The sequence below is a fragment of the Actinia tenebrosa genome, unplaced genomic scaffold (genome assembly GCF_029948245.1).
Source record: "Actinia tenebrosa isolate PJP-AT-01 unplaced genomic scaffold, QUT_ActTen_1.0 PGA_scaffold9__36_contigs__length_13948895, whole genome shotgun sequence".
NCBI lineage: Eukaryota > Metazoa > Cnidaria > Anthozoa > Actiniaria > Actiniidae > Actinia > Actinia tenebrosa.
The window spans coordinates 5,595,255-5,608,965 of NW_028292586.1; the positions used below are offsets into that span (position 1 = coordinate 5,595,255).

At 37.8% G+C, this 13,711-nt stretch overlaps 1 protein-coding gene across 1 annotated transcript; it reads left to right on the forward strand.

Annotated features, from left to right (window-relative positions):
• The first annotated feature begins 770 nt into the window (after positions 1-770).
• Positions 771-12,497, forward strand: LOC116292886 (uncharacterized). The gene is made up of 10 exons (XM_089025015.1): positions 771-915; positions 1,098-1,316; positions 1,592-1,703; positions 2,231-2,424; positions 3,296-4,393; positions 4,689-4,952; positions 10,486-10,812; positions 11,217-11,486; positions 11,898-12,059; positions 12,274-12,497. Exons 1-10 carry the CDS (start codon positions 771-773, stop codon positions 12,495-12,497), a joined length of 3,015 nt encoding a protein of 1,004 aa, XP_088881141.1.
• The last annotated feature ends 1,214 nt before the right edge of the window (positions 12,498-13,711 follow it).

Genomic DNA, 13,711 nt, shown 5'->3' on the forward strand with positions numbered 1-13,711 from the left:
TTAAAACGTTTTTAATTCAAGAGTTGTTAAAAAGACTTTGAATAAAGAATCTTGACAATTAAGTGTTTCTAAGACTTATATATTCTATTTTAAGATTTTTCAAGAGCAGAAAAATATTTCCAGAGTATTTAACAACGTAGAATTAATCTATAATTTATTGTGTCAAATTCTCTTTTCAAGACTTAAACACACAACACAGACCATACCTGTTTTTGGTGATTTGTTACCAAAATGCTGTATTTGAAAACCTTTTTAGGGAAGCCAATGTACCTCAATTAAGAATGAAGAACTTGTGTTTTTTCTAAGCTTGAAAAGGGTAACTTGAACTGCAAGTGATGGAAAGTTGATAAAATGGTGTTTCGCTGGTGGAATGCTTTTGGGGTCTTTGCTGTCGTTTTATCTGTGTTTATTATGGTGACTCCTTTACGACCAAAACCTTTTGCCCCAGGTAAGCAGCTTTCCTAGGGAAAAAAATGTGTGTTTTTAAAACAAACATTGAGCGATAGGTATATATAAAAAACAGCAGTCATAATTATTATCAAAGCAATAATTAACCATTTACATTTGTCAGTTCACCTGTACGACGACGAAATGTCCTTACACAAAGCTTTTCACCCTGTTGTAAATTCTTAAAATAGTCCCTTTTGATGTACCACATTGAAAAATCTTTCGACCGCCTCGTGTTAACGTTGTTTATATAAATAACTATTTAAAAAAGGCAGGTAATCAAGTGAAGATCTAAAAGGGCTTTGGGAGTCTTGGACTTCTCAATGCGCGGTGTTTTAAATGTGGAAGAGGAAAAGGGAGCGGGAGAGAGAAGAGAGGAGAAGCTAAGAAAACGAGAGGGATTCGAGGTGGGAGCAAAGGATATCCCTCTAGAGTGGCTTCATGGAAGCCTTATGCTGGAGGAGCCTTGTAGGGCAATTCATTTTCCGTTGTAGAACATTTCTATTTGTTTCCCAAAACATTCCTCTGTAGCTCTACACCTTGTACGACCTACATTGTCGCTGCTTTAAGACGGAAACCCCCCTCCCACGACTACAATAAAGGGAGGCTTCCTGGGAAATTTTCCTAGCATAATCCTATTACTTGTTTAGATGTGTTAAGAAAACAAGGCGTCTACATCGAGAAATGGGAAGGGATCGACTCGTATTCTATCGAGAATCTCAAAAACAACGCACGCTATCCCAACCTTCCAACATGGCGCGGCTATGGGACGCAGTTCACTCAGCCAAATAACTGGGGCGAGAACTTTGGCACGAGAATACGAGCTTATTTTGTACCAAAAGAATCGGGGGCTCATGTGTTTTTTATTTGTGAGTATTGGCTTATTAACTCCTTGCTTTCCTCCCCTTCTCTTGCTTTTCCTCTGCTTTTTATTATTTTCCTTCTCTCCTTATCCCTACGACCTCTATCCTTCCATCTCTTCGTTCCTTCCAACATATATCATCCTCTTCATTGCTATTCATTCCTTTCTCTTATTTTTCACTTCCTCCTTTCCTTTCATTGTCTGAACAACAGTCTATTTAGTGGTTCAATCGTTTCTGCGTTTGTTCAAGTTTTCCTGGTAATATTTTTCCTTTACCCTCAGCAAGTGATAACAGCGGTCAACTCTTCCTAAGTAATGATGAATTCCCAAGCCATAAAAGTCTGATAGCAACTGTTCGTGAGGAACGATTCACCAAACCAAGACAATACGACAAGTAAGCGAATCTTATATTAGACAAACTTTGGTTCTTCTGACAAATATTTCTGACAAATCATATCAAGATCTTAGATACATAGCCATATATCTTTTGCACTTGCCTATCGACTCTGGGATGGGTGTCCGGTTCGAATTCTTGTCTTGGCATCGTATTTGAGTAGAGTTTATGGGGTGTTTCCCTTAATAGACCTAATTCGTCGTGGTAAGATGCCTTCCGATTTCAGATCACGTGTCAATCACTTGACTGAGAATAAGATTCTTCGTTTGGTTGTATCCATATTCGTGTGTCTTTTCGCGCGAAACCGTTAAACAAAGAAATTATACTCTAAGGAATTAAGTGTTCTGTATGGGAATAAAAACATTGTACCACTACAAATTAGGTACGTTTCCTCGGAGTTCTCCGCTTTCCTCCTTCATTAGAATCAACGCGTCTTAGATCAGGGACACACTGAATATTATGGTTCGGCTTTAGTGCTTTAACTGGAGCAATTGGACATTAACACTAATATGATTATGCGTCCATAGATATATTGAACAGCGGTCATGGCCAGTTCAGTTACATAAAGGTCATTACTACTATATCGAAACACTGATGAAAGAGTTTTACGACAAGGACCATCTTTCTGTAGCGGTGCAAACACCAAAGAAATTCGTCGCACCAATCACAGCAGATTATCTTTGGACAGCTTTGCCTGAAGGCTATACCAAAAACAACAAATGTGAGTTTTGAAATGTTGCCGTTTTGTTTTTACATGGAACCAAGTATTGGACACTGGTGGGTTGGTGAATGAGTTGTTAGGTGGTGGGTGTATTAGCCGATTTCGGGAGTTAATGGTAGGGGAAATAACTAATTGGTTGTCAGCTGTCGGTTGCTTGGTAGCTAGTCTAATTAGGTCGCAGGTTGGCGCGGGTTATCTCACTTTGGTTAGTTGGGTCGGAAGATATGTGGATTTGAATATGGAATGGATAGAACTGTGGTGAAATAATGATAGATGTGTTGATCATCACAATGAATGAGCGATCTAAGCGAACGCTGTAAAGAAAGACCTGAAAAAATGATATCAGGCTTCCCGTTGATTCACTGTGATGATCAACACATCTATCAGTATGTGGATTTGTTGAATGGCTAGTTCATGCTATGGCTGTTGGATTGGATGTTCGGTTGGACTGCTTCTAGTTGGATTAGTAAGTTAGCTGGTTGATTGATTGATTCGAAGTAAAGGGATTGGTAGATGGGTCGATCAGTGGGTGGGCTGGTTGAATGGTATATGGATTTATTAGAGTATGGGTGGGAGGCTTGATTGGTAGATAGGTTTGTTGGTGGATGGGTTACTTGGTTGGATGGTGAATGAGTGTATTAATTGTTTGGTCGGTCGGTCGGTCGGTCGGTCGGTCGATCAAGGTAAGTTGATTGGTTGTTTGCTTTGTTGGTATATATAGTAGAATTGTTTTTGGTGAGTGGGGGCATGGTTAATTGATTGATTGGTGAATGAGTCAGGTTGATATTTTGGTGAGTGGTTGGGTTGTTCGTAGGTTGTTTGTCATGTTTACTTGTCTATTTTTTCCAACATTCTACTTTTCTCCTCGAAGCGGCGACGACCAAAGGACCACCCAACTTGGACATCATCAAGATAGCAGCTAAAGCAGGAGCTAAAGCTGGAGCATCTTCTGGCCTAATGGCTGCCGCAAAGTCAGCAGCAAGAGCAGGAGCAGAAGCAGGCAAGATGGCTGGAGAGGAAGCAGGTGCTAAGGCAGGAGAAGCTGCCGCTGCTGCTGCGGCTCAGGTTGTTTTTGCCAAAACTTTCAAAACCATTTTTAGCGCCTATAAACAAGGTAACCTTAATTTCATGGTTCGTTTATTTGGACCTCGTGGAGAGAAAATAATAAGAAAGTACTGGAATATCAGCAGCGCAGATAATAATACTACTGACCAGGAAAGGAGTGCCTCGAACCACGTAATCAACATTCATCTTTATGGAAACAATGGACGGAATGTTTTACAAAACAACTCCCCTCAAGGATCGTCTTCATCCTTGGAAAACAGTTACTTGCCTAATTCTAATGCCGGCATCAATGGTAATGGCGTCTATGGAAATACGAATGGTCCAAGTAAACAAATACAAAGACAAAATCCGTATGTAGAACTTCCTACTGAAGGTGTTTTTGGAAGTTCAGGGAAACTGATGCATAATCAGAAATACGTACCAATCGACACGGGGAGTCATCCTCATCAGAGCGCAAAGGGGCAGAAAAATTCTGATGATCCTCTAGCATATCCCCAGAACGATGAAGCCAAAAATCCTTTACAGTTTACAGCTATTTCATCAGATTCTTCCAGTATCGCTTCTCTTACACCAGATTCTCGAAGTAGCACTCCCTCGGAAACTAGCGATTTCTCTTCTCCACACTTCGAAACCATCGAACAAAATGACCTTAAATCTTCTCCGAAATCGTTGTATAAAATCTTACAAAACGATGACGATGGAACTAGAACAACGCCTGTCTTCACGACTATAGTTTCCGAGGGCACTAAAAATAACAGTATCCAGAACCCAGCTAGCGGTACTACTGATATAGGAACACAATCCACTAGGGAGAATGAGATATTTGTATATTACCCAAAGCCTGATGAAGATCCGGATGACATGGCGAGAAGGTTGGTCTACGAAGGAGGACCAGCTAGCAAAAGTAAGGAGAAGAGAACTTACATAGCTGACTTACGCCACGTATACCGTACGGCATGCCTTGTGCAGCATTGAAACGGGTGAAGGGATGTAAGGAGTTATCCACTAGGGGTGAAATCTTGGGTAGACATACAGCACGTACACCGTGCGACATGTCTCATACACCATTGAAACGGATGTAAGGATAATGTAATGAATTACCCAATGGGGTGAGATATTGAGCAGTTATCTAACTATTTGACCTTAATTCGTTTTTCACTTGACTTCACTTTCATTTCCTTGCAATTTTATATTTTTAGTTGTTTTTAACGCTCAGTACAGCATCCATTCTCTGGACATTCCCGCCATCCAGATTAACATCACGAAGAACCTTTGCATTAATTCGTTTAGTGGCAAAATTATACTCAAAGGACAATGTCAGTATTTTGTAGTACGTGAGGGTCTGCTACCGAAAACGGGTACAGATGATATATCTCTTGAATCATCTTGTATACCTGGGCATTACTTGGTGCAACGAAATTATAAATTCTACGTAGCAGAACGTGATGGAACTTTACATTTTGGTAAGTATGCATTGCATATCTTTTCAAAAAGTGTGAAAACAGGAGAAAATCGATCAAAACAGTGAGCTATATTCCATGCTTTTCCCCTGAAAATCACAAAAAACGACCTATTTAACATCCTTTATAAATAATGCATATCTTTTCAAATAGTCTGAAAATGGCACAAAATAGGCCCAAACCATGGGCTATAGTCCATGCATATTGCATAAAAATGGAAAAAAACTATCTGTTTTGCATCGTTGAAAAAAAATGGCCTAAAATCGACCAAAACCATGCGTATAGTCCATGTTTTTTGCTCGAAAACAGCTACAAATGACCTATTTTGCATCCTTCTTAAATAATTCAAATCTTTCATAAAGGAGTAAAAATGGCCCAAAATCGACTAAAACCATGGGCTATAGTCCATGCTTTTTGGCCAAAAATGACCTATTTTGCATCCTTTATAAATTATGCATATATTTCAAAAAGGTGTGAAAATGGGCCCAAAATCGACCGAAACCATGGGCTATAGTCCATGCTTTTTGCCCAAAAATGGCCAAAAATGACCTATTTTGCATTCTTCATAAATTATGCATATCTTTCAAAAAGGTGTGAAAATGGCCCAAAATCGACCGAAACCATGGGCTATATCCATGCTTTTTGCCCAAAAATGACCAAAATTGATCTAATTTGGTTTTTTCATAAATAATGCATATCTTTCACAAAGGAGTGAAATTGTGAAAAAATCAACCAAAACCATGGGCTATAGTCCATGCTTTTTAGCTAAAAATGACCTATTTTGAATCCTTCATAAATAATGCATATTTTTTCAAAAGGTGTGAAAATGACCCAAACTCGACCAAAACCATGGGCTATAGTCCATGCTTTTTAGCTAAAATGACCTATTTTGCATCCTTCATAAATAATGCATATTTTTTCAAAAGGTGTGAAAATGACCCAAACTCGACCAAAACCATGGGCTATAGTCCATGCTTTTTACCCAAAAATGACCTATTTTGCATCCTTCATAAATAATGAATATTTTTTCAAAAGGTGTGAAAATGGCCCAAAATCGACCAAAACCATGGGCTATAGTCCATGCTTTTTGCCCAAAAATGACCTAATTTGGTTTCTTCATAAATAATGCATATCTTTCAAAAAGGTGTGAAAATGGTGCAAAATCAACCAAAACCATGGGCTATAGTCCATGCTTTTTGCCCAAAAATACCCAAAAATGACCTATTTTGCATCCTTCATAAATAATGCATATCTTTCACAAAGGAGTGAAAATGGCCCAAAATCGACTAAAACCATGGTCTATAGTCCATGCTTTTTGCCCAAAAATGGCCAAAAATGACCTATTTTGCATCCTTCATAAATAATGCATATCTTTCACAAAGGAGTGAAAATGACCCAAAATCGACCAAAACCATAGGCTATAGTCCATGCTTTTTGCCCAAAAATAGCCAAAATTGATCTAATTTGCTTTTTTCATAAATAATGCATATCTTTCAAAAAAGTGTGAAAATGGCCAAAAATCGACCAAAGCCATGGGCTATAGTCCATGCTTTTTAGTCAAAAATGACCTAATTTGGTCTCTTCATAAATAATGCATATCTTTCAAAAAGGTGTGAAAATGGCCCAAAATCGACCAAAACCATGGGCTATAGTCCATGCTTTTTGCCCAAAAATACCCAAAAATGACCTAATATGAATTCTTCATAAATAATGCATATCTTTCACAAACGAGTGAAAATGGCACAAAATCGACTAAAACCATGGTCTATAGTCCATGCTTTTTGCCCAAAAATGGCCAAAAATGACCTATTTTGCATTCTTCATAAATAATGCATATCTTTCACAAAGGAGTGAAAATGACCCAAAATCGACCGAAACCATGGGCTATAGTCCATGCTTTTTGCCCAAAAATGGCCAAAAATGACCTATTTTGCATCCTTCATAAATAATGCATATCTTTCACAAAGGAGTGAAAATGACCCAAAATCGACCGAAACCATGGGCTATAGTCCATGCTTTTTGCCCAAAAATGACCTAATTGGTTTCTTCATAAATAATGCGTATCTTTCAAAAAGGTGTGAAAATGACCAAAAATCGACCGAAACCATGGGCTATAGTCCATGCTTTTTACCAAAAAATGGCCAAAAATGACCTAATTTGGTCTCTTCATAAATAATGCATATATTTCAAAAAGGTGTGAAAATGGCCCAAAATCGACCAAAACCATAGGCTATAGTCCATGCTTTTTGCCCAAAAATAGTCAAAAATGACCTATTTTGCATCCTTCATAAATAATGCATATCTTTCACAAAGGAGTGAAAATTGACCCAAAATCGACCCGAAAACCATGGGCTATAGTCCATGCTTTTTGCCCAAAAATGGCCAAAAATGACCTATTTTGCATCCTTCATAAATAATGCATATCTTTCACAAAGGAGTGAAAATGACCCAAAATCGACCGAAACCATGGGCTATAGTCCATGCTTTTTGCCCAAAAATGGCCAAAAATGACCTATTTTGCATCCTTCATAAATAATGCATATCTTTCACAAAGGAGTGAAAATGACCCAAAATCGACCGAAACCATGGGCTATAGTCCATGCTTTTTGCCCAAAAATGACCTAATTTGGTCTCTTCATAAATAATGAATATCTTTCAAAAAGGTGTGAAAATGGTGCAAAATCAACCAAAACCATGGGCTATAGTCCATGCTTTTTGCCCAAAAATACCCAAAAATGACCTATTTGGCATCCTTCATAAATAATGCATATCTTTCACAAACGAGTGAAACTGGCCCAAAATCGACTAAAACCATGGTCTATAGTCCATGCTTTTTGCCCAAAAATGGCCAAAAATGACCTATTTTGCATCCTTCATAAATAATGCATATCTTTCACAAAGGAGTGAAAATGACCCAAAATCGACCAAAACCATAGGCTATAGTCCATGCTTTTTGCCCAAAAATAGCCAAAATTGATCTAATTTGCTTTTTTCATAAATAATGCATATCTTTCAAAAAAGTGTGAAAATGGCCAAAAATCGACCAAAGCCATGGGCTATAGTCCATGCTTTTTAGTCAAAAATGACCTAATTTGGTCTCTTCATAAATAATGCATATATTTCAAAAAGGTGTGAAAATGGCCCAAAATCGACCAAAACCATGGGCTATAGTCCATGCTTTTTGCCCAAAATTGGCCAAAAATGACCTATTTTGCATCCTTCATAAATAATGCATATCTTTCACAAAGGAGTGAAAATGACCCAAAATCGACCAAAACCATAGACAGTCCATGCTTTTTGCCAAAAAATGAGCAAAATTGATCTAATTTGGTTTTTTCATAAATAATGCATATCTTTCACAAAGGAGTGAAAATGGCCCAAAATCGACCAAAACCATGTGCTATAGTCCATGCTTTTTGCCCAAAAATGACCTATTTTGCATCCTTTATCAATTATGCATATATTTCAAAAAGGTGTGAAAATGGCCCAAAGTCGACCGAAACCATGGCCTATAGTCCATGCTTTTTGCCCAAAAATGGCCAAAAATGACCTAATTTGGCTTCTTTATAAATAATGCATATCTTTCAAAAAGGTGTGAAAATGGCCCAAAATCGACCAAAACCATGGGCTATAGTCCATGCTTTTTACCCAAAAATGGCCAAAAATGACCTAATTTGGTTTCTTCATAAATAATGCATATATTTCACAAAGGAGTGAAAATGACCCAAAATCGACCAAAACCATAGACAGTCCATGCTTTTTGCCAAAAAATGAGCAAAATTGTTCTAATTTGGTTTTTTCATAAATAATGCATATCTTTCACAAAGGAGTGAAAATGGCCCAAAATCGACCAAAACCATGTGCTATAGTCCATGCTTTTTGCCCAAAAATGACCTATTTTGCATCCTTTATCAATTATGCATATATTTCAAAAAGGTGTGAAAATGGCCCAAAATCGACCGAAACCATGGGCTATAGTCCATGCTTTTTGCCCAAAAATTGCCAAAAATGACCTAATTTGGCTTCTTTATAAATAATGCATATATTTCAAAAAGGTGTGAAAATGGGACGAAATCTGCCAAAACCATGGGCTATAGTTCATGCTTTTTGCCCAAAAATGCCCAAAAATGACCTATTTTGCATTCTTCATAAATTATGCATATCTTTCAAAAAGGTGTGAAAATGGGCCGAAATCTACCAAAACCATGGGCTATAGTCCTTGCTTTTTGCCCAAAAATGGCCAAAAATGACCTATTTTGCATCCTTTATAAATTATGCATATCTTTCAAAAAGGTGTGAAAATGGCCCAAAATCGACCGAAACCATGGGCTATAGTCCATGCTTTTTGCCTAAAAATGGCCAAAAATGGCCTAATTTGGTTTCTTCATAAATAAGTCATATCTTTCATAAAGGTGTGAAAATGGCCCAAAATCGACCAAAACCATGGGCTATAGTCCATGCTTTTTGCCCAAAAATGACCTACTTTGCTTTCTTCATAAGTAATGCATATATTTCAAAAAAGTGTTAAAATTTCCCAAAATCGACCAAAACCATAGGCTATAGTCCATGCTTTTTGCCCAAAAATGGCCAAAAATGACCTAATTTGGTTTCTTCATAAATAATGCATATTTCAAAAAGGGGTGAAAATGGGCCGAAATCTACCAAAACCATGGGCTATAGTCCATGCTTTTTACCCAAAAATGGCCAAAAATGATCTAGTTTGGTGTCTTCATAAATAATGCATATATTTCAAAAAAGTGTTAAAATGGCCCAAAATCGACCAAAACCATGGGCTATAGTCCATGCTTTTTGCCTAAAAATGGCCAAAAATGGCCTAATTTGGTTTCTTCATAAATAAGTCATATCTTTCAAAAAGGTGTGAAAATGGCCCAAAATCGACCAAAACCATGGGCTATAGTCCATGCTTTTTGCCCAAAAATGACCTAATTTGGTTTCTTCATAAATAATGCGTATCTTTCAAAAAGGTGTGAAAATGGCCCAAAATCGACCAAAACCATGGGCTATAGTCCATGCTTTTTACCCAAAAATGGCCAAAATTGACCTAATATGAATTCTTCATGAATAATGCATATATTTCAAAAAAGTGTTAAAATTTCCCAAAATCGACCAAAACCATGGGCTATAGTCCATGCTTTTTGCCCAAGTATGAACAAAAATCACCTATTTTGCATCCTTCAAATATTTCAAATCTTTCAAAAAGTTTTGAAAATGGGACAAAATGGACCAAAACCATGGCCAAAAACCATGGCCAAAAACCATCTGTTTTACATCTTTGACAAATAAGTCATATTTTTTAAAAAGGTGTGAAAATGGCCTAAAATTGACCATAATCGTGTGCTATTAAGTCCCATTGCCTGAAAACTTGTAAAAATGAACTATATTGCAAGCCTCCTTTTTGCCCGAAAATGATCGGTTTTCAAACCTCGTAAATAATGCATGTCTTTGAAAAGGTGTTGAATTTGGTCGAAATGAACTATTGTATTTTTCTTATACCATTGAATGGATTGTTCCCCAGCTCGAGAGGCAACGTTTGGTTTGTATAAGACAATGGCCTTTCCATTTTCTCTGCAAATGATGAGCTTCTCTCACTATATGTGGTTTATGTGTGAGAGTAAACAAAAAGACCCACACAAGACAGAGATTGAGCTTGAGTATGTTAATTCAAGGAAAAGTGCTATCAACCGCTGTTCCTTTACGTTCTTGCCGCTGCCGTATGGGGACGATCCCAAGAAGAACTGTAAAGGTGTACTTAGTTTTGAGGTCCCGAAAATACCTGGCCAACAGAAAATGCCGTGGCATCATTTAGATATTCCAACGCCAGCGACAAACGAGACTAGTAGAGGTATGTGCATGCCGTAGAACAAACTAAACTGAGGGTCACTAGGTCGCCGTTCGTATTTAATAATTTGATGATATAGAAACTAGATGTCAAATAATGTAAAATTTGACTTCTGTTTCAGTTTTTTTAAATGTGAATTTTTTTATAGTTTGTTAGTTTATTTGGTTTATTTGCTTGTCTGTCTGACTCTTTGTTGAATCGGTAGATTGGTGGGTTGGTGGGTTGGTGGGTTGGTGGGTTGGTGGGTTGGTGGGTTGGTGGGTTGGTGGGTTGGTGGGTGGGTGGAGTTGTGGGTTGGAAGGTTGGCGGGTTGGTGGGTCAATTTTTGTTTGTTTTCACTTTAAATACTGAATAAGAGAGAGAAAAAAGATTCAATGAAGTATGTCACTGTCATTACTGTTCTTTAGAAACTTGTGTGGCTTTAAACTTCATCAACAAGGCTGGCATTCCTTTCAGACTGTTATCAGATATCAAACAGGATCGCTATATGGTGGCAGGTCAAAGTTTTAAGCTAAAGACAATCATCAAAAGACCCGATCTTCACCACCATATTACGTACAGGGCAGAGGATCCTACTGGTAAAAACACTATGCTGTTGTTCGGAGACACCACTATCACTATCTTACCCCAACATCGCTGTGATGAGTTTGTCCCAGTTGAAGTGACGTCTAAACCAGGTGAGTTGTACAATATTACCCATCTACCTACCTACCTATCTACCTACCTATCTTCCCACCTACCTACCTACCTACCTACCTACCTACCTACCTACCTACCTACTTACCTACCTTCCTACCTACCTACCTACCTACCTTCCCACCTACCTACCTACCTGCCTGCCTACCTACCTACCTACCTGCCTACCTGCCTACCTACCTTCCTACCTACCTACCTACCTACCTACCTACCTACCTGCCTGCCTACCTACCTACCTACCTACCTACCAACCTACCTACCTACCTACCTACCTACCTACCTCATTATCAATATTTTTGTTTTGGGACATCTAGAATAAAATCATTGATTTTTGAAGCTTGATCTCAATTGTAAATAAGGGAATAAATTAAACTGTCTTCTTCTATCATTAGGATTTTCTCCTCCATTTGGTGAATCATTAAGACCTATTGAGAAAAATACAGGAGAAAAAGAACCTAAAAATAATTATCACTATCACTACCACCTCCCGCCGGCACCACCACCACCACCGGCACCACAACCTCTACAACCCCATCAAGCTCCTACACTACCAGGTAAATCTATCAGTCTACTTAAATAGAATGTAAATCTACCCCCCGTCACCCAATCAGGATCCTTAAATAAAATGTACATCTACCCTCCGTCACCCCATCAGGCTCCTTCATTAGCAGGTAAATCTACCTCCACCCTACGCAAATACATGGAGCTGACATTCCACCTGATAAAGAACGCTATAACGTACTAGACAACACTTTTACTTTATTTCAGTTTGTCTCCCTTCTTGTTCTTCTCCTCTATCATGCGCATATTATTGCCCATCTCATTGCTGCAAGAGAGCGTTCACAACCAATACAAGATCAGATGTACCACGGACGCCCAATGGCTGCGTGTGCGGCAGTGACTGCTCCCCGAAGGATCCAAACAAGACGGTCGTGTGTTACAGGATGTGCAAAGAAATATGTAAAGATAAACAAACTCACAAAGATGGTTAATCTGATTACATATAAAACAAAGAAATACATATCTCTGGCTGACATGTGGCTAGATAGAGTACGTCTATTTATATCTTGATTGGCAGTTGGGATGTCACGTGACGAATTAAAAAACTTCTGCTTTCGTTTAAAAGTGATTATGAACGCTGGTTCACAAAGAAACTACTTCATAAGAAACACCATACGGAAGACTTGGTAACTTTGCACTATTCTTTTGCTATGTTTCGTTCTGCTGTATTTTTACACGCAAAAGTATCAAATAAAAATTTTTAAAAAAGGATTTATGTTTTCCCACTTGAATTTTCTCCTCGATTATCTAAAGCTTCGTAGCGTCACGTCACTTCCAAAACGGAGTACCTCCTCCTCATTGCATGGGCATTTTGATTTCTTGAGCTTTGAAGAATGGAGTCTTAAAGTTGGGATCCAAAAGAGTTTATAAAATTATTGTAAATAATTATTTTACCTGAATTCCTACTTAAAAAAGCAAGAAACACATCGACATTCAAAATGGAGTCGTATTTCGAGTTAACCTTTTTGCATGAGGAGCTTTGGTCAAAAAAGTTTACTTTGCATGAGGTCTTTTTAGGTATGAAGTAATGTCCATCATTCCTTAAGTATAAGTGTGAAGGTGTCAATCATGTTGTCAACATACACTTGTTCTTTGTAATTAGAGCAGATACACGGTAAGTCATTCCATCATCAACTTTTTGTTTGGGGTCTTATTCATGGACCTGATTTTCTACTGCCTTATCCACGCAAAATATAACAAATAGCACTTTCGACACTTCATAACCCTAAACCGGTGACATAGCGAGTTTGTTTCATAGAAAATTAATGTCATCCTTTATGTGTCGCGCGCCTGTATATCTTGATTAAGTCTGCCTCCGGCCGGCTGCAGTGATTGGTATTTTTTAAAAATTATTAGAACATATATTCAAAAGTCGACGTGCTTAGTTCACGTTACTTTCTAATGTTTTTCTTCTTCTAAATACGATAAAGAAATAATTTTCGTTGTACGCTTTCTAATCGTTAACAAAATATGCAAAATCCGAATATTGATTATAATTTTCTGCTATGATATGATTTCATTCAGGCTCATCGTACAGTCGTTAGTCTACTATAGTCACACAGTCGAATGCTTGATAAAACAAAAACAACATGAAACATGAAACTACTGTAGTATATTCTTAATAAAACAATCTGCTCTAATTTTT